The sequence below is a fragment of the Zingiber officinale genome, chromosome 4B, assembly GCF_018446385.1.
Source record: "Zingiber officinale cultivar Zhangliang chromosome 4B, Zo_v1.1, whole genome shotgun sequence".
Taxonomy (NCBI): domain Eukaryota; kingdom Viridiplantae; phylum Streptophyta; class Magnoliopsida; order Zingiberales; family Zingiberaceae; genus Zingiber; species Zingiber officinale.
The window spans coordinates 17,910,044-17,936,279 of record NC_055993.1 but is presented as its reverse complement, the minus strand read 5'-3'; the positions used below and the strand labels follow the sequence as shown (position 1 = coordinate 17,936,279).

Genomic DNA, 26,236 nt, shown 5'->3' with positions numbered 1-26,236 from the left:
TACCTCTTAGTCTGGGAACGAATTGACAAGGGCACTAGAGACAAGCGAATCACTTTTTACCATCATAATTCATGCCCTTAAGTCATCCATGATCTCTCTAATCACAATAGTAAATACTCAATGCTCCATGCCTTAATAAACACAAGTCTTTCCATCATCTACCCAATCACAACAATCATTTTAGATCGCAAGTCTTCCATCGTCTACCCAATCACAACAATAAACACCCAAAGCTCCATGCCTTAAAGAACTCTAAGCTTCTCCAAAACCCCATCACTCATTTTAGATTGTTGAGCCATTAATTCTCTCGCAACATCTTGATTTGAGCCTCAACTGTTAGGGAACAAACTCTTTGCTTTATGTAGTCCCTACACTTGATGCGCATATCTAACTATAAAAAACATCCAACTTAAGCTCTATTGTCAACACATCAAGACAACATAGTTGAACCCGATCACATAAAAGCAGTGTTTCTCTAAAACTATAGTCAACCTTCATATGTCGGGTGATAGAACCTCTTTGTAATTTGAAGTCCAACATGAGCCTCGCCTTGAGATCCACCCCTAGACATAATGTACTCTCCACACAAACAATTCCATAGTGAAAGGACCCAACTATCTTACCAATGCTAGCTACTATTTGACTAGACATTCATCATTAATATACTCTATCTGCATGAAGGTCTATAATGCATGAGAGAGATATGCACACAAAAAAAAGCATGCACACATACACACGATTCATTTAATTTAGTTGACTATTAATTGACTATTCTCAATTTAGCATAATCATTAAATTTATTACATGACACCATAGTTTATCAAATAGTTGCTTATGTTGGCATTGTAGCACTATCATGATCCATTATTGATTTCATCTATCCTGACTTTTAGCATTGTGAATGAATGCCTAACGAGAAAGGAGAGTTGAGCCACTTCACTTTTCCCTATCCATCCCATCCCTCTCCTTTTCATCCTTCTTTAAACCACCACCATTGTCATTGTCATACACATCATCATAATCATCGACCCCAACACTTCATCGCCAAGAAGAGACAATTAATGGGAAGTAGTTCTAAATTATGCATAATAGAATAGCTTATGTCCGACACACAATAAAATATCACAAAATCAATCAAAATTACCCAAGTCGAAGTTCTAAATCGAGTTCATGATCTCCATGACCACCAAAGGGTCCGATCTCCAAGTCCAAGTTAAGTAGTTTTGTGCCTCCCTCCCCATCAACATCAATGAACCCTACTATTTCCACAGCACTCTTCAAATTTTCACCTAATAATTAACAAGCATTAACTATTTTTTATCTTTCAAATGAATTAACAAGAAAGTAGAACATAATTGTGGTGAACTCACAGTATCCTGCCATGCTAGGTGGTGGTGGCATGTTGAGGTTGGGAACAGGGGAGCAGCCAAGATCAGGGTTAGGGTTGAGGCACAAATAATAATTTGGAGATTCCTCCCTCAGCCTAGCTTTGTCCCTCCTGTGGACGTTCATATGGCCCCCAAGAGCCTGCGCTGACATGAAAACTCTCTTGCAGAAGCAACAAGAGTATGACCTCTTGGGGGGCCATGACATGAAGCCTTCACTAAGGAACAACCCTCTGCTCATCATCACCCATGCATCCTTACCCTTGCTCTTGCTTTCTCTTGTACTCTCCATGTCTGTGTAGTAAGTATCCTACGCCTTCAAAGAGACTGCAAGGAACTGCTTAAATTCATGAAACATGTGGTAGGACATGCACAGCACGTATAACTCACCTCGGAGCAGTGCGATCATGAAATGGTGAGTTACGTCGAGCCTCTCATAATTTCTGTTGATATTATATGAAAAGGGAATTGATTAATGGAGGTGCAGAAGTGCCCATGAAATTGTGAGCCTGGAGGGAGGGTCTCCAAATGCGTGTATGTCTGCTGCTGTAAATGGGTAGCATAGCAGCGACCGCCATACACTCTTTACTACTTGTGTTGGGTTCACGTTCCACTTCATTGAAATTTAGGGGGGCTTTTGGCCGTGTCAGAGGAATGGGCACTGCTAGTCTGCCTTTGGAGGTTTCTATTGATCTTGATTTTGAATGAATATATACATTGATAGAAAGGACAGATATATTTTTAAAAGATTTATCAAGCTCGGGCTCAATAATCCTTTTTAAAACAAAAAAAAAAAAAATATTTTTATTTTGAGATTGATAAAATAAACAAACAAAATTAATCATAATCAACCTCAATTGGCCCTGCCATCCAGTGCCTCTACCTTCACTCTACAATTAATGCAAAGAATATATATCATAAAGCAGGAAAGCAGCATAGATGACGATTGTTAAGGATTCTTTCAAGAGTGGACTAAGAAGGAAATAGCTTAAAACTAAAATCTATTGTTGCTCTTCATGCAAAAGCCACCATAAGATGATAAGGAGAGAGAACCCGTAAATTCCTATTCATTTGCAAAAACTTGCTGCTAGCATCGTACAACATGGCATCTATTTCTCAAACATATGAGAGAGATACCTATTTGTAATTCTCAGAAAGGCTATATCCAGTCATGACTATTTTGTCAGCAAACATCTTGCCAGTCTTGGGCATAATATGCCAATGAAGCGTTAAGTTGTAATCCTTTCCTCTAAGGTTGTTTCCCTGCATGCAGTTTGAAATGTAAGAGATCAGTCAATCGAACAGCTTCCCATCTTTGTATATAGCTAGCAGTGGACACCAATCAATATGAACCAGAGGTTGGAAAGAAACGATAACAAGGTTTCTTTCAGGATCAGACATTCAGATAGAGAAACCATATTAATTCATGCAGTGACAAAATTGATAAAATATGTGAACAATCATTGTAGCAAAAGTTGGAATCATCCGTGAGAAGGTAAATCAGGAAGCTGTAGTTGGCCACTGCGGAGGAGGGTATTTTTCTCAGCTTTGCCAAAATTTGACCACTTGCCCATTGTAGCAATATCTACCCCGTAGTAGCCAACCCAACCATGTCCTAGGGGAAAAATATGTGAACAATCATGATACTTCGGATAGATGTCCATTATCAAAAGAATGAAGAAAGAATGAAATGAGGCTGGATAAGACTAAAGGATGATGAGCTTAAAGCAAGTCTGATTTTTCAATCAGTTTGTAATGGCAACCTACTGAGTACTCCAGATTTTGTACAGATATGAGGAAAGAAATATACTTAACAGATCGTCACTTGTTTCATAGCAATTATGAATCTATCCATGCATTATTAGAATAGCATCTGGAATAATGGCTCAAAACAATGTAGCCAAAAGCAGAGAGCCAAAACTAATGAAGATTTATGAATTTACCATTCACAATGCATGATATGAGAGGAGGAGAATATTATTTCTGATGCACATAAAATATACATTTTATCATTTTCAAAGACAGGACATAAAATATCTTGCCTGGTCAGTAAAATGATACTTATTTGTGGTGTGACTCCAAAATTTAGCATGCTCTTTAGATTGTATGATTCCATCCCAAAGTGAAACCTGCCATATCCAAACCAAAGCAGGCACAATAATAAGTTAGTAGAATTATTGATCCTCTTTAGGAATTTGTAAAACTAAAGAGTAAATGACAGCACAAATGAAAAATCCAACACTTCCTCATACAGATTCTTGTATAAGTTGTAATAGTATTAGAGAAGTTGAGAGAGTTGTGGAGGTGCATATGGGGTTCGATCACAGGAATCGTGCTAATGATCAAATGTTTGGGGTGCCATGATGTACTCAAACTTCAAACTATTTTATAAAGTCATTGTCACTATTTGATTACCTTTCCAGGTTGTACCTTATAAAGTCGCCTGTGTCCCGGATCGAGGATGAGGAGAAGGACGAGAGGAGAGGAAACCGCCTGGCCGACCAAGGGTGGTCGGCGCCGGAGACGCGTTGGAGGAACAGTGTCGTGATCGGAGTCGTCGGCGAACTAGGTGGAGGCAGTAGCTCCCCGTCTCTCTACTCGGTGGCGGCGGAAAAACCAAGCGCGATGCCCCCTTTTTCCTCGTGAAGGCGCTGGAGCGCTAAGGAGGTAGGGTAACCGTCCGTTCGGCCAGACACTTGAACTACTTAGTCGAACGCTCGACATTTGCTAGATGGTTCGGTCAGCATTTTACGATCTATTGGTCGACATTTTCTCAGTCGCCCGTGCGGCATCGCCTGCTCGTTCGCTCGGTCCACTCAGCATATCGCGTGTCGCTCGGGCTACTATCATTTTATTTGTCGCTCGCTTGATGTTTTGCCGCTTGCTCGGCATCAGTCCGTTTGCCGACGTGGTATTATTTCTCGTAGTTTGCTCAACAACTTCGTAGTCGCTTGGTCAATATCACTTGGTTGTTTGCTCGATAGCGCCCGATCGCTTTGCTCAGCATCGCCCGAGAGTCTACCCGATATCACTCGGTCTTGTTTGGCATTTAACCAATTTCTTGATATCCGCTTGGCATTATTTTTCGCCGCTCGAGCGACACGTTTTTTGCGCCACTCGGTCAAGCGCGCGCTATTCTGGCAGCACTTGCCTCATTCGTTGCTTCGCCATCCGCTCGGTAGCGCTACCATCTTTAGTGCAACACCATTGCGATAGTGGTCGCTCGCGTGTCATTATACGAGGAATTCAGTGATTTGGCTTTGATAGCAGGAGCGAATCAAGCCTTTGCAATAGACTATCTAGTCAGTCGGACTTACGCCTCCTTTGACTAGACTTGAAGAGGAGGCTTGTGATGCGGATATGTGGAGGGCCCAAAGGGGATTAAGGGAAGGAAGAGGGGTGTTCTGGTCATTGGGTACAAGTTAGGGCTTGAGGAGCACTGTTCATAAGAGGGGAGGCGGGGGTTCGTGGGGGAGAGGGAGGTTGATTCAGGCTTTTGCCGCCGCCAACCAAGGGGGAGTCTTCTCCCTCTCATACCGTTCACCAGTGCCGGACGGAGCTGCCGGTGTGGCCCTCCACACCATCACTCATTCTCTATTTACTTCATCTCATACTTTACATTTACCTTTATTCTCCCTATTACCTTTTATTTTATATTTCTTCCTTATTTTTTATCTTTTTACATATTTTCTCTTTACATCATATTTATATTTCACTCTTATCTTCTTCATTTATCTAATCTCCTATATGTTTTCTTATTTTTATTTCATCTTCTCATTTCTCTTTCTTTATTTTTTAAATTCTTCTTCTTTTTTATTTTCTTCTCTTTCTTCTTCACTATATTCTCTTATATTATTTATTTATTCACCTCTCTCAATCATTCATTTATTTATTTCATATATTTCTCTTATTCTTTATCTCATATTATATTTTCTATTATCAATTCTATCTTCATCATTCTCTTCATCTCTCTCTCTACTATTACCTTTACTCTTCTTTCTATCATCATCCTATTCAATTCTCTTCTTTCTTCATATTCGGCAGCATAAGTCATGCGCCAATGTATCCATATTTTTTTTTCATCTTCTCCTAAAAGGTTTTCAATGAATTGTACCTTTTGAGAATTATCCAGCCAGGTTTTCTGATTTACCAGGTTATTGGTGATTGATTCCCATCGGGAAATAACTTCAGAGTATTGTCCAGTATCCTCTGGTAAAATTAAGATAGCTCCATCATTTGTTTGAGCTGATGGTAGCGTCCATGGTTGGTGATTATAACCTTGTGGCCTGAATCTTCCTTGAATAATAGGGGATACTCCTCTAATATCTGTATTGGCATTGACCTATGCAGGAGGATAATTAAATTGGCCCAAAAGGGGTTCTTGTGGAGGGTTGTACCTGGATATAGCACTAGTACTGGATAGTGGTTTTTCTGTTGTAGCTTGTTGTACCATGCTTCTTAGAATAGGGTAATCCAGGCGCTCCATTTGTTCGGCTAATGTATCCTCCCCCATATGTGTTGCTTCCTCTGTGTGGGAATTTTCTTTATTTTACTCGGCGTATGGTAGCCAACAGTTTAGTTCCTCTCCTTCAGTTGAGATTGTTCCTTGATCATCTTGTATAGATAAATTATTCATTTCCTTTGAAGTGTTATGAATATCTTCGACTTGCTCTTCCTGCTCCACCACTTGTTGCCAATATTCTTCTGATTCCGAACTGCTATCATCCCAATAAATTGGCAATTGTTGATTATCCTCGGCCTGTAATACAGAATTAGGAGATAATACAGGATAATCATTTTCTAAATCTTCTAGACCCAAATAATAAGATTCAAATTCCTCTTGATCTTCATCAGGTAAGGGAAGATCAGTAGGATTCAGTTTAGGGTCTTCTTCCCATGGATCTCCAATTGGAAAGACTGCTTCGCTATCGATCTTGATCATCACCCTACGAGGGTGTAATAAGCCAGGCCAAAAGTTGTACTGGTGGGGCTGCATAATTAACATAATAGTTATACCACCACTGTTCTCCTAGGGTATCCCATCTCGCCATTAGTGTCGGATATCCATATTCTTCACAAAAGGGGTAAAGCATGTTCCTCTTGTTACTATGCGACAAATTCTTCTTCACCTTCATCTCTTATTTCTTCAATATCCATATTGCTTAGCCTTATTGGTTGAACATGCTTTGCTGTGAGCTATCTAGAGGATAAAGAAATTGAGCCATCTGTTCTACGGTGCCCGATTCCAGGATTCAACTTGTGGATTACACATTTGTGGATGCCCACCCACCCTTGTGACTGCGAATCTCGGGATGCTGAGTTTGTCTTCTTAATCCTCAATAAGAGAGCTTTGATCTGTTTGGCTCTTCACAACTCGACAATATCTAGCAGAGTATATGATGAACCTACTCCTCACCGCAGTTCGCTATCATAATAAGCTCACTTCGAAATATCCCGATGTTGCCCAATGTTAACTTCCATGATGGTTTTGCCGTCAAGTTCCCATTAGAGATTTTGAAGCAATATGTCGACTATATGGTTATTCCTCAAAGAAGTCTTTTGCTCAACATTGGCAAAGTACTAGTTTAATACGTTAGTATCAACAATTGTCTAATTGATTGTTTATACCGCTTCAATTGACACACCACACAAACTCATATGTACATTCTTAAACAAAATCAATTATCCTTCTCCTTCTGTTTCTTACATGAATTCATTCAGAGCGGTCTCTGCTTTGCCTTGATCTACCAGCCATTCATGGCCTCCAATCTGCACCTATCCGCACAATTTATATCTCAGAAATTAAAAACGACACCACGAGCGCGGAACCGACTTAAAACTGACGAAAGAATGCTGACCATGATGATAGGCCCCACAAAAGCCTGATATCACAGAAATTAAACCGAACATTCGATTGCTGAGACACACCCACACAGCGAACACACTTCTCAAAGCATACACAGGCGAACTCTTTTCACACTTCTCACACTAGAACCTCGTGCATTTCTGGTGTTGCAGTGTCCTAGTTTCTAAGAGGGGTTTCTAAGAGTTATAAAGCCTAAGACAGGGTTTAGACAAGAACCTTCGAGCTAGCCATTTCATCTTCTACACGCGCCACTCCCCACATTCCCACCATTAACCATGCCCGACCCACCCACACCAGTCGGTCGCCTGGTCTAATACCTTATGAAAGAAACGGCATATCGTTGGCGGCGAACACGCCTTCGCAAGATAAGATATACTGTTAGCGGATGTTCGTTGTCTATCGCGCATCTTGTGTCCTCCTGAATCGAACCTTGCTTAATAACACCGACGATGTCGAGCAGTACCGATTACCACATGTTGCATGTGTGTGTCACCCACGCTCAATTACCTTCCCGGCTCATTATTTCAATCAAAATGTGATATCCATCTGACCGGATGTTGTCCACCGCTTGTCTTTGTTTAACATAACGCGATCGTTCAGCAATAAGGATAATGATAGCCTTCATAGCATTCATTCGGGTCCCTCCATGTGGTACTTCGCATCACGCCGATCAGACCATCTTACCGCTCTCAGATCTTTTCGTCTTTCAATCACCGATCGCCCATTTACAGCTCCACCTCACCCTCCATGCACCATCGGCCCCACAATAATATCACCAAAATTCATTTCGTAATCTGGTAACTCCGTAACTCGGTCGATACACTAATCGCATCTCCTTTTCCGAAGACTTGAACCTCTCCCACTTCTTCCCATCAGGGAGGTTCCAGACGCCAGGATGAGATATGGCATCTTGAGATCTTGCAATTTAACGTCCAGCAAAGATTAAACGGGAGCATCTTCATGCCTTCACTGTTGACCGCGGGTATCTGATCCTTCATTACACATTGTCATCTACCAAAACTCAATTTCCTCACAGAGACCATCCTTCCCGAAAGATGCTTATTGAATGCCATGAGCCAGCCGAAGAGATGTCAACATTCAATGTAAATTACTAGTCCGAGCACGAACGAACACTTAAATACCACATTCTGAACCATCCGAAGCGGGCATTGGCCCGCCCGACCCAAAGGCACCACGTTATCGATGTGGCGGTGGAATGTCCATGATGGCTCCGCGTGCCCTGCCGACGTGCCTGACCGCCCACCAACCACAATTAATAAAGAGCAACCATCTTTAACGATCCTCTTCCGATCGCTGTCCTGTAGTCTCTCTAAAAACAATTGTCTTCCATTCTTCCAATAGATCCACCGAGCCGATCGATCATGCCAGCCCATGCCAAGCTCCTATGCACTTATTTCTCCAAATCACTTAACTCGACCCAAGAGAAAGCGGGTAATAGCCTCCGTGCGGGGTAATAGCCTGTATCTATTCGCAGGTCGTAGGTGATATCTAACGACAATTACCTAACGTTCAACGCCAGATCAGATTAGCCCACCGCTCGCCGCTATCTTCTCAACCTTGACAAAGGCTTGAATCACGCACTTGTTGTTTGGGAAAACACCGTGAAGATTCTGTTCACACAGCCCGCATCAGCGAAACAGCCGGAATCGAACGAAATATGTCAGAGAGTGAGTCCTGTAATTTCAATGACAGAGTCACTATTCCCTTCCCCCTTAGCCTCCATTGCTATTCAGCAATCAGCAATATCCTGAATCTGAATCCGAATCTGAGAGACCATCTCCGCTCAGATAGGTAAGTAAGGGTATGGTGCCATCATAGATCCACTTTACCCTCCTTCGATTCCCTCGAATTCCTACATACCACTCTCCTTCCGCTACCCTTGTAAGATCCTTATGACATCAGTAGAAAGAACTTGATAACCGATCTGCATCACGTAATCAGATAAGCGTCTAAGAGGAAGTCAATTCCGACCTCAGCCGACGCGCCGCTGTTCGAAATAACGAAACCCAACGTGTTCAGTGGTCCCAGCCATTCCAAATCAAATTTTCACCAGTGACTTCTTCAAGACACCGCAGAAATGGCAAGAAAGAGTTACAAGGAAAACCAATTACCCAGACGGACTGACAGATCGATCACGACGCCACTAGCACGATCAAACCCAGCAGCCACCAAACAGACAATACAGCACACACACGCCCCTGGCCGATTACCCGATGCCCGCCACGTATTGACATGGCCATCACCTTAACCATATGGTACTCTCTCTCACCCCTGCCCGCCGCATTTTCAGCTCATTCTGGTCGTCAGCTCTGCATTTCAAAGCTTCGATCATGATTCTCCGAGGATCCACAACCCTATCCAGACAGAGGGACCAGAGATAAGAATGCATCACCAATTGATATCAGAAAGCTCTTTGAAAGTTGTTCAAGTTATGTTCAGCCTGGCGGGCGATCGTCATACCACGATATAAATCGTCGCTGGCTATTTAACTTAACACACAACACATTTGTCTGCATGATTGATTTTCCCACTGTCTCACAGTTCTCTCACTGACCCTTCCAACTGACCTCCACACACACCCGAGACCAGCAGCCATTCGTTTGATCCGGCAACAGCCCATTCCAGATACTGCCCGTCTCAGTCTCCGACACGAGATCACAAGTCCGAAGAATCCAAGCCGCATCTGTTGCCAACTGCCATCTCTTCCATTGGCGTTCCCATACAAACATCACCTCATTCTCACACTCTCGATTTTGGACCCACGCGGCCGGGTTTCTCCGTCCCTGGTCCCAACACTGCCTTCTTGTTGTGTAACCTGGCGTGGCACATGGACCACCAGCGGCCTGGACACTGACTTTCAGATGACTGTCCTAGTGTCGATAGCAATCTGCGTGCCATCATCGGAACCCCACCAGACAGAGCCTGACGTTGCCTCCTCACACTCGAGGCATTCGAATAATTATCGATACCCGATGACCGATAAACCGAAGCCCCAGATCGTAATGCAATCATCTTAGATAGTTGAGAGCCAAAACATCATCTCACATGTGATCCAATATCAATATGAGCTTGATCTTGCTCCACAGTGGAGCCTTGATATGGATCTTCCAGCAAAAAGGATCTCCTTATTGCTGATCTCTCCAGCCATCTGGATGAGAGCTGCCGAATATGAAGCTCTCATATTCGGCTTATGCTGCCGAATATGAACCTCTCATCCAGATGGCTGGAGAGACGCAGAACATTTTATCAGCAATAAGGAGATCCTTTTTGCTGGAAGATCTATATCAAGGCTCCATTGTGGAGCAAGATCAAGCTTATATTGATATTGAACGATTAACCTGCAATAGCATGAAAGATATTTTTAGCTATCTCAATGACTATAAGATGGTAGTTGCAAAGTCTGGCCGTATGTTTATCAGTCCAGAATTATCTGATAAATTATTCAGAAAAATGCCTCCAATTATTGAAAATGAAATTGAAGCAGCATTCAAGGCTAAATACCCTGTTAATCTGGTAGGGGTTATTCCACGAATACATTTTACTTATCAGTACTTAGCTGAGATTTGTAAGAAGGCAGTCATACAGAAAAGTGTCAAAGATCTGGCCTTTTGCAGTAAAATACTCATACCAGGGTATTACAACAAACAAAAGAAGTACGGATTGAGGAAGGCAAAGACCTACAAGGGAAAGCCACATGATTCGCACGTAAGAGTATTCAAAAAGAAAAAAGCTGATCAATAAAAGAAATGTAAGTGTTTCATATGCGGGGAACCAGGTCATTTTGCTAGAGATTGTAAAAAATAGAATGGTAATATTATCAAAGCAGCAATATTAGACCAATTGGATCTTCCTTCCGACTATGATATATTATCTGTAGATCTTAATGATGCAGACTCTGAAGCTATATGCTCTTTTTCGGAACGAGAAGCTGGACCAAATTATGTTAATCTAGCACTAGATGATACACCCTGGATCCAAGAAACAACTTTTATGCTAGGTCCTGAAAATTATGGCTGGAGAAGTCAAGTCTTTGTTGGAGAAACAATGAAGAACTGTCCTCATCAATGGGAAGAAAATCAAGTCATCACAAAAAGCAAATACGTATGTTGTATGCTATGTAAGTTAATTACAACTGACAATATGCGTATTCATTGCTTATTATGTAGGATGACAGTCTGCCCCGCCTGCGGACCATTCTATCTGAACAAGACTTTAACTCTAAAAAAGGACGTGATTCCACATTATGAAAAGGAGGACTGCATGATACAAGATTTACTTGATTATACTCAATATCTACGGAGTATCCTAGATAAAAGGGTTATGGATATCCCTCAGAAGGATGTCCATGAGCCCTTTATTAAAATAAAGAAGCTGACTTCAACAGCCAAAATGCCAGTACGAAGAACAACAGGAGCAGCGGGATATGATATTTTTATTGATGAAGAAATACATGTTATGCCACATCAGCAAATCCTTGCCAAAACTGGTATCAGTCTGGAATTCTCTGAAGGCTATTATGCTCGAGTTGCCCCACGCTCTGGAGCATCTTATAGATTAAATTTCTTAATCAATGCTGGCGTCATTGATTCTGATTTTCGTGGAGAGGTACAGCTGTTAATTTGTAATTTTTCTACCATAACTCTTTCTCTTGAAAATGGCAGCTGCATGGCACAATTAATATTTGAAAAAATTATGAATCCTCCCCTGATAGAAGTAGAAAATTTGGGAGAAACAGCTAGAGCTACTGGTTCATTTGGCTCGACTACAGCAGTCACAGAAGCATCAACAAGTCAAGAGTTTGCTTTTTCGGCGGCAAAGAAATTTCTTATAAACCGGTTATACAATATGGATGTGATGTTACAAATCCCGGGCGTAACTGATACTAAAGTCCAAGCCATATTGGACACTGGAACTACTACTTGTTGCATATGCAAGGACGCTTTACCTAAAGGTGCATTTGAAGAAATTAATTATAAGGTAATCTTCTCAGGAATTAATTCCCAGCAGGAGTCAACAAAAAAGCTAAAGAATGGGTCTATGATGATTGGGGTGCACAAATTCCGAATACCCTTCACCTATCAACTTGAGATGAATCTCAAAGATGGAATTCAGATGCCAATTGGCTGCAATTTTATCAAATCAATAGCAGGAGGCCTAAGAATTGAAGGGACGGAGGTAACTTTCTATAAAGAAATTACTACAATAAATACTTCCCCTGAGATTTATATTTCAGCCAAAGCAATTCCGGAGCTAGAAATGAATGAGGATGAATACTTAAATCTTTCTGAAGAATTATTAATTCCCAAACAACAAGCTCTTATAGGGATTGATTTCAAAACACAATTTGCGCCAACACTACAAAGGTTAAAGGAAGCCGGATTTATTAGAGATAATCCTGTACAGCATTGGGCAAAAAATAAGGTAATTTGTACGTTAGATATTATTAATCCTGACCTCACAATACAGGATAAACCCCTGAAACATATTACCCTGGCAATGGAAGCTTCTTTTGGAATTCATATTGATTCATTATTGAAGTTAAAAGTAATTAGGCTAAGTACAGGTCGACATAGAACTATGGCATTTATTGTTCAATCAGGAACTACCATGGATCCTATTACTGGCCAAGAGAAGAAGGGTAAAGAGAGACTTGTTTTTAATTACAAGACTCTTAACGATAATACTCATAAAGATCAGTACTCTTTACCTGGTATTAATTTGATTCTCAAGAAGATAGGAAATGGGAAAATCTTTTCAAAATTTGACCTGAAGTCAGGCTTTCACCAGGTCATGATGAATCCTGAGTCGGTACCATGGACAGCCTTCTGGGTACCATAGGGATTATTTGAATGGTTAGTAATGCCCTTTGGGCTGAAAAATGCTCCAGCGGTGTTTCAGCGAAAAATGGATATGTGCTTCAATGGGTGCGAAGAATTTCTAGTAATTTACATTGATGACATACTAATCTTTTCTACTACTGAAAAGCAACATTCTAAGCATCTCAACAAAATGATGGATATCTGTCAGAAAGAAGGTTTAGTCCTCTCTCCAACCAAAATGAAAATAGCTCAACAAGAAATTGAGTTTTTGGGAGTAACTATTGGTAACCGAAGGATTAAACTTCAACAGCACATCATCAAGAAGATTATTAATTTTGACGAAGAAACCCTTACAACACTAAAAGGGTTAAGGTCTTTTCTGGACATTCTAAATTATGCAAGATCTCATATCCCTAATCTAAGCAAGCTATTGGGGCCTCTTTACTCAAAGACATCCCCTCATGGGGACAGAAGATTCAAGTCTTCAGAAAGGAGGTCAAGCAATTAGTGTAGACTCTACCTGACCTGGAGTTACCACCTGAGAATGAATATATTATTATTGAAACCGATGGTAGCATGGAAGGGTGGGGTGGAGTTTGTAAATGGAAACAGTCAAAGTTTGATTCAAGAAAGACTGAAAAGATCTGTGCTTATGCAAGCGGTAAATTGCCAGTGATTAAATCAACCATTGATGCAGAGATATACGCCTACATGGAGGGACTGAATGCTATGAAGATCTATTATCTGAGAAATTACCTTACGAACAGACTGTCATGCCATTATTAAATTCTTCAACAAAACGGTGGACAACAAGCCATCCCGAGTCAGGTGGATATCATTCATTGATTACATTACTGGTACTGGAGTTGAAATAAAATTTGAGCACATAGAAGGGAAGAATAATGAGCTGGCGGATGCATTATCAAGATTGGTACACCACATAACAGATAAGGTATCACTTTTGCAGCATCAAATCAAATTATTAAAGCAAGTTGATGACTCAGTGGAGGAAACAAAAAATGCCTCTGCCACGATTAAAGATATTCTTGGCAAGACTATTTTAGCGTTAATCGCCAAAGCAACAACTTTTTAGATTCTTGTACGAAAAGAGACTGAGCCTCGGGGAGTCGTTTCTTTTCATAAGCAGTATTGTAAGCAGTATTGTAAAACCAAGGTGCGGCCACTGGTTTTGAGCCGACAATGGTTAATAATTGGGGATGACAGGCGTGTAAAGAGAAGAAAGATAAGATTCGCTCTTATCATATTTTACTTTACTTGGCCTATAAAAACCCCCTCTTAGAAACTAGCAGGACACATGAAAATAATTCGGAGTTCTACTAGTAAGTGTGAGAAGAAAGTTTCTTTAAGTTTCCTTTGTAATCTTTGAGTTCAAGTGCCTTAGCGCCTAGACTCAAAAGATCCTTTGTAAAAATTGTGTGCTGTGATTATGGTATCAGAGCTTGGTTTGAAATCATGAAGATTATGTTCTAAATTTCGAAAAGGTATTTTAGGTAAGTAGCTTTCGTAAGGTATGTATCAGTTTTTTTTAAATTTCTGCCAAGAATGACATTAAATTTATTACTGAATAAATTACCCTAGCATAAGTACTCTATATGGAGCCATGAATGACTTTAGTAAGATCACCAAAAGGCAGGAGGCCACTAAGATCTGAACCTAGGATTCATGGTAAGCTTGAAGGGTAAGGAACTAGGGATAATTTATTTTGTAATAAGTTATGTCAGGAAGGTTTGAACAATCAATTAAAGACTGGTACTTAAACTCATGAACTGTGAACCTAGAATACCTTAATCTTGAAACAAAGACTTCTTTAGAAGGAATTTCCAATAATATTAGTGTGATCTACGATCGTTTGTTACTGCATTCAAAAGTCTCTATAACTGAATATAGGACTTTGCTTGAAAACCTAAAACAAAATCATTTGGAAGTAACACAGGCATTACAAGAATCTTTCAAGGAGCAAAGGCGATTACAGCAGGCTATTCTACAGCTACAAAAAGAGGTAGTTCATCATAAACCTCTTACTTCTGAAGATATTGGTTGTCGAAATCGACAAGCAACCAAAACTAATCGAAGAACAGGCGGTAACTCTTATTGATGAATTAAGAAGACAAATCAAGCATCCCCGAGGACTATAACAGAATCACAAGGGTTAAGGTGGACTCTGCAGCCACCATCTACTCCACAAATTCGTAATCCACAAGAGGTTAGAACTACGACTTTATTGGATGGATCAATTTCTTTATCCTTTCAGGGATACCAAGCAGTAAAGCATGTTCAACCACGAAGGCTAAGCAATATAGATATTGAAGAAATAAGAGATGAAGGTGAAGAAGAATTTGTCGGTATAGTAACAGAGGAATATGCTTTACCCCTTTTTTGTGAAGAATATGGATATCCTGACACTAATGACAGATGGGATACCCTAGGAGAACCCAGTGGTAGGTATAACTATTATGTTAATTATGCAGCCCCACCAGTACAACTTTTTGTACCAGCAACACGACCCTCATGGGGTGATGAAGAAGATCATGATAACGAAGCAGTCTTTCCAAGTATTTGGGAAGATACGCCATGGGAAGAAGACCCTAAACTGAATCCTACTGATCTTCCCTTACCTGATGAAGATCAAGAGGAATTTGAATCTTATTATTTGGGTCTAGAAGATTTAGAAAATGATTATCCTGTATTATCTCCTAATTCTGTATTACAAGATGAGGATAATCAACAATTGCCAATTTATTGGGATGATAGCAGTTCGGGATAATTCGGAGTTCTACTAGTAACTGTGAGAAGAAAGTTTCTTTAAGTTACATTTGTAATCTTTGAGTTCAAGTGCCTTAGCGCCCAGACTCAAAAGATCCTTTGTAAAAATTGTGTGCTGTGAAGCAGAATTGTGTGCTGTGCTGCTCTGCTTATTGCTGATAAAATGTTCTGCGTCTCTCCAGCCATCTGGATGAGCGCTTCATATTTGGCAGCATAAGCCATGCGCCATTGTATCCACATTTTTTTTTCATTTTCTCCTAAAATGTTTTCAATGAATTGTACCTTTTGAGAATTATTCAGCCAGGTTTTCTGATTTACCAGATTATTGGTGATTGATTCCCATCGGGAAATAACTTCAGAGTATTGTCCAATATCCTCTGGTAAAATTAAGATAGCTCCATCATTTGTCAACGCAAAAACTAACCGGGGTCACGGGGATGGTAGAATTTTCCGACATCGTTTATCTTCACGTTCCAGATCAGATGCGTTCCCACAGACGGCACCAATTTGATCCTGTCGGGAATCTAGAAAGATGGACCTGCCAGTGTGATGTGTCTGGAAGGTTGACCGCATCCCCATGACCCAGTGGTGAGCTGTCCTCTGCGTTGACCAAGTTGTCGGAAGTCCTCCGGTCAACGATGCCTGCAGTCAACAACCGGGTTGCCCCGGTCTCTCGTACCCCGATGCTCGAGGCGGGTCCCACGAATATATAAGTAGCCGCATAAAATAGAACAATAAAATAAGTAGCGAGTACGAGAACGTACCCTAGCCCCGGGGGGGCGCCCTCGGATGGATGGATGAGCTGGTTGCGGCGCTGATCGAGTCTTCGCAGTCGCGAGGAGTAGATAGACGTCCACCAAATGAGTAACTGGCTCTTGTGGCTCCAAGCCGGACGCGATATGGATCTGTATGACGATACGCGGTCTGACTACAGCCTTGGCTTGCAGGCTGGAATGCAACAGCGGCACAAAAGCCGAACACTCCATCGGCTCGCAGGCCGAGATACAACAACGGCACAAAGGCCGAACACACTTTCGGCTCGCAGGCCGGAATATAGGCATAGTACGATACCTGAGTCCTCGGACGGAGATTGCTTGGAGGGTGACGACGGCTGCCTGGAGGTGACGGCGGCTACGGCATGGCTACCAGAGGCGATGGCGCTGGACGCTGGAGGCGCTGGCCGCCAAAGGCGACTGTGGCAATGGTCGCCCGAGATGACTGCGCTGGTTGCCGGAGACGGTTGCTGTTGGAGGCGGTTGTGACCACTGCGGGAGGTGATGATGATGCCCCTCGACGGCGTCAGCGCCAGAGAAAGGGGGGAGGAGACGGCTATGCAGCACATCCAGTGAGGGAGGAGGAGGCGGCGAACCTTCCTCACGGCGACGACCTGCCTCAGCCGCCTGTGTCCCGGATCGAGGATGAGGAGAAGGGCGAGAGGAGAGGAAACCGCCTGGCCGGCCAAGGGTGGCCGACGCCGGAGACGCGGAGGAGGAATAGTGTCGTGATCGGAGTCGGTGGCGAACTGGGTGAAGGCAGTAGCTCCCCGTCTCTCTACTCGGTGACGGCGGAAAAACCAAGCGCGATGCCCCCTTTTTCCTCGTGAAGGCGCTGGAGCGCTAAGGAGGTAGGGTAGAGGAGGAGGGCCAGACCGGCAGCTCCGTCCGGCACCAGTGAAGGGTATGAGAGGGAGAAGACTCCCCCTTGCAAAAGCCTGAATCGGCCTCCCTCTCCCCCACGAACCCCCTCCTCCCCTCTTATGAACAGTGCTCCTCAAGCCCTACCTTGTGCCCAATGACCAGAATAGCCCTCTTCCTTCCCTTAATCCCCTTTGGGCCCCTCCACATATCCGCATCAGTGGCTAAGTGCGGACTCTTGCATGTGCTCTATCCTAGGTATGCTTAGACCTTTGAACATGATAGGATGTGAGTTTTTGAAGAGGATGTTCCAAACCCATTATTGTAGAGGGTGGGGCACGAGCTCACTATTCAACATGACCTATTGTAGGCATCCTGGCTGTGCTTAAACTAAGGGAGTACCCAAACCCAAATAGTTAGTCATTTTAGAATGGCATACGTACCACTCTGCTTCAACAATTACAAAAGGCAATGACTTAAATTGAAGGTAAAAACTTCCGAGCTGACCTAAATAACAGTCATTTCTAACTAAATAATCATAAAATAATTCTTGAGCTACTTATAATCAGTTTCAGAAGAGCCAAAAATTTGTTTGGCATCATTACATGTAAATTAGCAAGAAGAAAATTCTTGAATCATACACTTACAACATATAGAGCAGTAGATAAACAGTGTCTAATTATTAATATCATATCAAACAAAATACTTAACAACTTTCTGATTTGGAAGTGTGTAGAATACCTGTTTAGTATTCCAGGTGAAAAGAGACGAAAGATCTGCTGATATGTTCATTGTTAAGCTGACCTAAAAAATATACCAGTACATAAAGTTAGATAAACAGCAAGTTGCAAAATTCTTACATCCATAATTATTGTGTTTAATATAATGAACATGTCCATTCTGTGTTAGCAGTCACCAGAAAACACGATTGAATAGTATACTGTGCAAGGAATCAACAAAGTTTACATTATATAGTCAAGTTTAGTTTAATGGGATTTTCATCCTAATATGCAGAGTTTTTCTTTTGGACAACATAGCAAATTTGAAGCAGGAGGATTTCTGTTTTCCTTTTTTTTTTTTTTTTCCAATACTGCTAATAGGAGATACTATTTATGTTTAACTGGACAGAAATAAGGAAGAAATGGAATGAAATACAACCATCCATTTTCACCTATTTACTTGAAGGAAATAGAGAAGGAACCTAATTCCATCCATTTCCTCTATTTTATTTCCACCCAAATTGGAAGGAAATGACATTCACACCTCATAAATAACAAATACGAGAGTATTTCCCTACTTTCAAATGGTAGGACTGATAAACAGAGTGCTAATAATTAAGATGATACTATTCATTTCTTCTCAATGGATGGTAATGAAAAATAGTTAATTATTACACATGTTTAACTCCGCCCATGCCGATCCCAAGCCCGGATAAAGGAGGATGGTTACGTTAAGTTACTAGCCAGCATTAAAACTAGGCAAATGTTCAATGAATGGATTCATTAAATTATTATGTTAATGCTAGGTTGTTCCCCGGAAAGAACGCATTGTAGGATCCGACTGTAACATCTCGACAAGGACCGCTACATCTCCAAAACTCGGGTGTAGTCAGTGTTATTACAGGTGCGAGGCGCACCGAGGCGCAAAGGGGCTACTAGAGCCCGAGACGCGAGGCGCGCGCCTCTTGAACATGAGGTTGATGACTACTAAAATATTGACACACTCATATAATATATCAAATATGATAATTATTAATATTCCACACACATCAATATCAAATATGAAAAGCAAAGCAACACCATAATAAAATTAATAAAAGTTTCAAACTTTCAAGTTTCAACTTTCTAATTTAAACTAACAAAGTTCATCAAAACAAGCGTAATAAGTCAAATTAATCATCAAGCTCAAGATCATCCTCATTGTATTCTTCTTCTTCTTTATCTTCATCTTCTTCAAATTCAATTTCTTCTTCTTCTTCTTCATCTCTAAGTCTTAGAGATGAGTGTCTCATAGAGGAAGATGTATTTCCCTTCTCAACTTGTTTAGGCCTAGCATGTGAACTGGAGGTCATGGAAGCAATATTTTTTCCTCTAGTACAATATTCAGGCTCTTCAACTCCACTAGCCCTAGCAACGACATCCCATGTTAAGTCATCACCTTCAAAAACTAACTCATCTTCTTCATTATCGCTTTCTCCATCCATTTTACCCATCAGTCATTCATTACTATCATCAATATCTGCCAAAGAGATGGGGTTAATCTTATCACGTGCATCATACCGAAGTTTCAAGGCACGATTATATTTCACAAATACCAAATCATTTAAGCGTTGCTGAGCTAGCCTATTCCTTTTTTTTGCTGTGAATGTACAAAATATTAAAAATCATAATAAGTATAATAAAATAGCAAAGAATATTTTCTACTTATAAATGTAACATACTAATAGTATTAAACATTTATATTTATTACATACGCTCAAATACACTCCAATTGCGCTCACAACCAGAAGCACTACAAGTGAGGCTAAGCACTTTAATAGCAAACTTTTGCAATTCTGGGGTATTTGCTCCATAACATTCCCACCATTCTGCTGAAGATAATGCTCTTCTATGTCTAATTGTCACATTCCTCCCAAATAGCCCTTCTGCCTTTCAATATATAGAGAGCTGGGTAGTGATTTTATCTTGCTCGGCAGCGCTTGAAACCAATCTCTCCATAGTTTCAAACAAATCATTCACCACTTCTCCACAGATATTTGAATCTGTGTATGAATAAAAAAATTCTGGATTCAAATAATGTCCTACAGCATGCAGAGGCCGATGAAGTTGACATTCCCATCTCGCATCAATGATCTCAAACACTTCTTTATATTTCTCTTCTTTCTCCTTAAAGGCCTTCATAATTGTTTCTTTTGCCCTATCCATAGCCTCATAAATATAGCCCATTGCAGGTTTTCTTTCGCCATCAACCAGTCTCAGAACACGGACTAAAGGGCCATATATCTTTAAAATATGCACAATACTGCTCCAAAATCTAAGTGTCATGATGATTTTAGCTACCTTCTTCCCCGCCGCTTCTTTTGCCCATTTACTATCTGTCCAATCCTTTGAAATGAACATTTTTCTTAAATTTTGCTTCTGTAGGTGCATCCTTTCAAGAGTGAGAAAAGCAGTAGCAAATCTTGTGACACCCGCCCGACAAAGCTCTTTTTGTCTTGTGAATTGCCTCAACATATTTACCATGCCGGGACGAACATAAATGTAAGCATTCACACTCATTGTCTTCTTTAATGTTGCTTTAAAATCAAGCAATTTCCCAATATCTTCTAAGATCAAGTCGACACAGTGAGCAGCACAAGGAGTCCAATACAAATGTGGCCTTTTTGCTTCTAATAATTTTCCTACAAAAGAAGTTAGAAAAGTAGATAAGTATAACATATATAAGAAAAATCATATTGATAAGAAAGAATTAAATAGATTCTTACCAGCAAGCACATTGTTACTTGCACTATCCGTAACAACTTGAACAACATTTACTTCTCCTACACGCTCCACAAATTGATCAAGCAACTGAAATATTTTCTCTCCAGTCTTTGCATAATCAGAAGCATCAACCGATTCGATGAAAACTGAACCTTTAGGAGAATTCACTAAAAAATTAATCAATGTTCTCTGCCTTTTGTCTGTCCACCCATCTGCCATCAAACTACAACCATACTTGGCCCATTCTGTTTCACATGACTTAATGTAATTATTTGTCACACTATCAACAGCCTTTTTTAGAAAAGGAACCCGCACCTCATGATAACTAGGTCCTTTTAGACCTATACCATATTGGCCAACCAAGTCCAACATTCTTTTGAAGCTTGAATAGTTAACGACATTAAAAGGAATTGCCGCATCATACATCCACTCAGTTATGGTCATACAAGCTTTTTCCCTCAGTTCTTTCTTGTATGCCTCATTTATCGTAGTTTGTCTTTCTTTTCCCTTTCTACTTTCAACATTTTTTTTTGTACATTAGGAGCAAAATACGTATCCATTGGACCTATTTGTCTGGGCCTTTATTGCATATTCACTGATCTAGAACTTGTACTTGTACTTATAGGCGGCGGCACAACTTTAGCTCCAATATCATCCATATCAATATCATCACCAAGAGGGTCTACATCCTCAAAGTCCATTGTCGCAAGTTTAGAAAGATTACTTTTCTCCGTCTTTTTCTCCATGAAATTTTTAATTTCTTCACGTACATGAGGCGGACTTTTTTTGCAAGTCGTAGTGTTTCGAAACCCCCCAACAAGATGTTGTTTTGCACGATAAATACCCCCTTTTGTAACTTTTTGACAAAAGTTATAAATTAAATCATTTTTATTATCCGGATTAACTCTTTGAAAATAATTCCATCCCGGATCTTTTGACATATATGTTGGAGTATCACTCCTACCTTCCATGATAATTGAATAAGAAAATAGTCTGAAAAATTAAAAATAAAAATAAAATCAATAAGGTACCAACAAGAAAAAAGCATTGTACAATCTGTACCAGCAATTTAAAAGTAAAACTTAGACCAATTCAGGCATTGTACCTACAACTTGAAAAATCAAAAACCAGTAAAAAAATAAAAATATTCATTTCAAAGCAAAACAAAAAGCAGTAAAGACAAAAAAAAATTAAAAAACAGTAAAAAAATTAAAACACTGGACAGTGGACAGCAGCACGCCAGCACCAACACAGCAAAACAAAAAGCAGTAAAGACAAAAAAAAAAAACAGTAAAAAAACTAAAACACTGGACAGTGGACAGTGGACAGCACGCCAGCACCAACACAGCAAAACAAAATGCAGTAAAGACAAAAAAAAAAGAAAAACAGTAAAAAAATTGAAATACTGGACAGTGGACAGCAGAACGCCAGCTGCAGTAGGAAGTCAGCAACATTAAAAAGTTGAAATACTGGACAGTGGACTAGACAGTGGACACGAAACCAGGAAACAGGAAAACGAGACGAAGAACACGAACCGGACAGCAGCGAAAAGAATACAGAACTGCAGCAGGTAAAAAATACAGAAAAGAAGAAGAAAGAGAACGAAGAGAAGAAGCGAAGAGAAGAAGATGATAACAGACGAATAAGAAGAAGAAGAGAAGAAGAAGAAGTGAAGAACAGAAAAAATAGAAAAAAGAAGGAAAACATACTTGGCGACGATGCAACTCAGCGATGGCGCGACTCAGCGATGGCCGCGACGGACGGAAATGGGTTCTTCCTCCCTTCTTGCGTTGTCTTCCTTCCTGCGTTCGCGTTTTCTGTTGCGTTTCTGCTGCTGTTTCCCGTGCCCTAATTCCAAACAACGCTGATTTGGAATGTTATTTTTTGGTTTAAAATCCAGATTTGGTCACGATCTATCGCGGCGCCTCGATCGCGCTTCGTTGAGGTGCAAAGGCGCACGAGGCGTGCCTAGGCGCGCACCTGGCGAACAGCGCTCGCCTCGCTTGGGAAGATGCGTTTTTCCCAGCGCCTTGTGCGCCTAGCGCCTCGGGCGCGCCTCTAACAACACAGGGTGTAGTGTTAAATATGCAAGAGTTCACATTGCGACAAGGGCCGCTACATCTCCATGAGAACTTGGGTGTAGCGTTAAATAAGTAAAAGTTCTCACATCATGGATTGGATAAGAACAATATGATAGAAAAATTAACAGTCCAAAATTTAGAATATGGAACATAAGAACCCTCACTGATAAACAATAATTAAGAAAAGAATTAGTATTTATGTGTATAAGAGATAAAATTGATAGGCGAGAAGGCAAAGATGATAGAGAACTCGTATTTTAGATTATGGTACAAAGGAAAGAGTAAAGCAAGAAATGGAGTGAGTATTGTTACAGATAGTTCGTTAAAGGCTGAAATTATAGGAGTAGATCGAAAAAGGGATCAAATTATAACCATTAAAACAATAGTGGTAAAAGAAACTATAAACATAATTAGCGTATATGCACCGCAAGTAGAATTAGATGAAGCTACTAAATCAAGATTTTAGGACAACTTAGATGAAGTATTATAAAATATTCCATCAAATGAAATGATTTTAATGAGCGGTGATCTAAATGGGCATGTCTGAAAAATAAGGAATATGAGAGGGTACATGGGGTTATGAGTTTGGAACGGAAAATAAAGAAAAGAAAATTATATTAAATTTTGCGATAACATATGACCTTATATTAGCTAATACATTTTTTAAGAAAAGAAAAAAACACTTAGTCACATTCAAAAGTGAGAATAATAAATCATAAATTGACTTTATTATGATTAGGAAGAAGGATATAAAAATTTATAAAGATTGCAAGGTCATTCTTAGAAAAAGCTTAACTACTCAAGATAGGTTAGTAGTGTTGAATATACGCCTCAAGCATAATATCAATAGAAAGAAAATATATACGACTCCTAGAATTAAGTGGTGGAAGTTAAAAGATGGGAAGCAAAATATATTTAAGGAGAAGGTAGGAGTACAAATATTAGGTGAAATACATGATGACTCTAATATGACATGGGATAAGATAGCATCAAAGTTGAAAATAGTAACTAAGAGTGTACTTGATGAGTCAAAGGGGCATGTACCACTAAATAAGGAATCTTGATGGTGGAATGAGAAAGTACAAAAGAAAATAAAGGAAAAAAAGTACAGCTTATAAGGAATTATATATTTATAAGAACGAGGAAAAATTAAAAAAATATATACAATAGCCAAGAAGGAAAAAAAATGTCTGATCAATAAAGGATAAGTACTCTAGTTCCCTTATATAAGAATAAGGTCGACATATAAAATTGTGCAACCTAAAGAAGTATTAAACTAATGAGTCATACCATGAAACTTTTGAAACTTTGGAAAAAAAATAGAAAAAATATTAAGAAAGAAGACTACGATGACCAAAAATCAATTTGGATTCATGCTCGAAAGGTCGAAAATATAAGCTATGCATCTTCTTAGATAACTAATTGAAAAATATCAGAAGCAAAAACAAGATCTACACATGATATTCATTGATTTAGAAAAAGTTTATGATAGAGTTCAAGAGAAATTATATGAAGAATTCTAGAAAAGAAGGGTGCTAGCGTAATATATATTGAACTGATTAAGGATATATACGAGAATGTAACAACTGGAGTAGAGACTTTTGGCGAATTAACTGAAGCATTTTCAATAAAGATAGGGTTGCATTAATTCATGGCCCACCATTTCACTTTTTGTGGGTCCCGTCATTTTATGTGTCTATCCTTGAGCATTTCATTGACATTCTTTCCTTCAGCATATCATTTTTCCAAATCAATAGTTTGCTTGTAAGGAAATTTTGGTTTAGTAACAAGTGCAATAACAATAACAGAACGCACCTCATCATTCCCATTTGGTTGCTTTTGGAACCAATTTATATTAAGAACCTGCAGAAGAACAAAGTTTGCACAAAATATTTAGTGACAAAAGGAAAAATACTGAAGCAAAGAGAAGCTTATAATGCATCAGGCATATGAACTATTTATATGATGTTTCTCATCAGCTTAACTAGAATAAACAGTAGTCAATCACAAGAAAACTATACAACTTCATAAGCACATATGAAAAAGAAAATCACATCTTTAACCAATTATCAGCTTACTCTATCAAGAGAGCTAGCATCACAAAAGACTACAATTCCATCATTGATGCGTGTAACTTTATAGGTACGTCTAGCTATTAACTTATCAAAAAAGAAAAAAGAGCAATTCCAGGTGCGAATACCTCGTATGCCTGTACAGCTCTGGAAATAAGATGGACGCCAATTATTTCAAACATGAATCAGTTTTTTTATGAAATAAAGAGCATCTAACGTCTACACTCTACAACATAATCCGTTCATCTTCAAGAAATCTGTCGACAGCTCATATAGAGATCCAAATTATTCACCATTAAGCGATGCAATTGAACACAATGGATGACTAGTTGGAAGTATGGAACAGAGACATGAGATGTCGGTGACCACGAGGGAGCGATGATCTGAAAACCGGTCAAGCGGGAGGGAGTAGGTCGTGACTTCTCACCTTGACGTCGGCAGTCGGCGAGGGAAAGTTGAAATTGTCGGAGAGGGAGGTCATGGCGCACATCATCCCGAGGATGATGATGGCGAACGACACCACCGCGTTCGCCCTGTAACCGAACGAATGCATCGACTCTATCTCTCTAGGTTTCGTAGGAGTTTCTCGTATCGCTCGGGATCTACTAAGCAAATCTTTGGTGTTTACCCAAATGACATTTTGTAACTGATATTAGGCTTAGGTCAGATATTATCACTGACGACAGGAAAAATTCAGAAGCGGGTCATCCGGTCATGTCCGGTCCATGAAAGTTTTCATGAGCGACTAGGGCGGTAACAAGCGGAGCTGAACCGAGTTAAATTTTGAGGTGTTCAAATTTATTTGATAAGGTAATCGAGTCAAGCCGAGTTAAGTTTAAAATGAACCAAACTTTTGAAATGAGTATTCAAACTTGGCTTGGTTTAATTTTTATAAACTTGAGTTTGTTTAAAACTTAACTTGTACTTGGTTCATTTAGATGTTATCAAGTTTTCAATTTAAGCTTGACTTGAGCTTAGTTCGAATTTGACTTGAGCTTGGTTCGAGTTTGGTTCGTTTAGATGTTATCAAACTCTCAATTTAAACTTATTTGATTGTTTGAAACTTTTAGTTGTTTGATTGATTATTGAGTT

At 40.0% G+C, this 26,236-nt stretch overlaps 1 protein-coding gene across 3 annotated transcripts; it reads right to left on the bottom strand.

Moving 5' to 3' along the window:
• Positions 1-832: 832 nt before the first annotated feature.
• Positions 833-25,790, bottom strand: LOC121974806 (signal peptidase complex subunit 3B-like). 3 transcript variants are annotated; one of them, XM_042526044.1, is made up of 7 exons: positions 25,572-25,790; positions 24,888-24,935; positions 18,251-18,313; positions 3,428-3,514; positions 1,776-2,648; positions 1,371-1,712; positions 1,059-1,289 (listed from the first exon to the last, which is right to left on the bottom strand). In XM_042526044.1, the coding sequence occupies exons 1-5, from the start codon at positions 25,695-25,697 to the stop codon at positions 2,523-2,525; spliced, it is 450 nt and encodes a 149-aa protein (XP_042381978.1). In that variant the 5' UTR covers positions 25,698-25,790; the 3' UTR covers positions 1,059-1,289; positions 1,371-1,712; positions 1,776-2,522. The 3 variants fall into 3 exon arrangements, with proteins under 3 accessions (XP_042381975.1, XP_042381978.1, XP_042381977.1); XM_042526041.1 differs by lacking the exons at positions 3,428-3,514; positions 18,251-18,313; positions 24,888-24,935; positions 25,572-25,790 and adding an exon at positions 833-1,036 and having other exon boundaries at positions 1,145-1,289; positions 1,776-2,272; XM_042526043.1 differs by lacking the exons at positions 1,059-1,289; positions 1,371-1,712; positions 18,251-18,313; positions 24,888-24,935; positions 25,572-25,790 and adding an exon at positions 16,640-18,223 and having other exon boundaries at positions 2,283-2,648.
• Between the last annotated feature and the right edge of the window lie 446 nt (positions 25,791-26,236).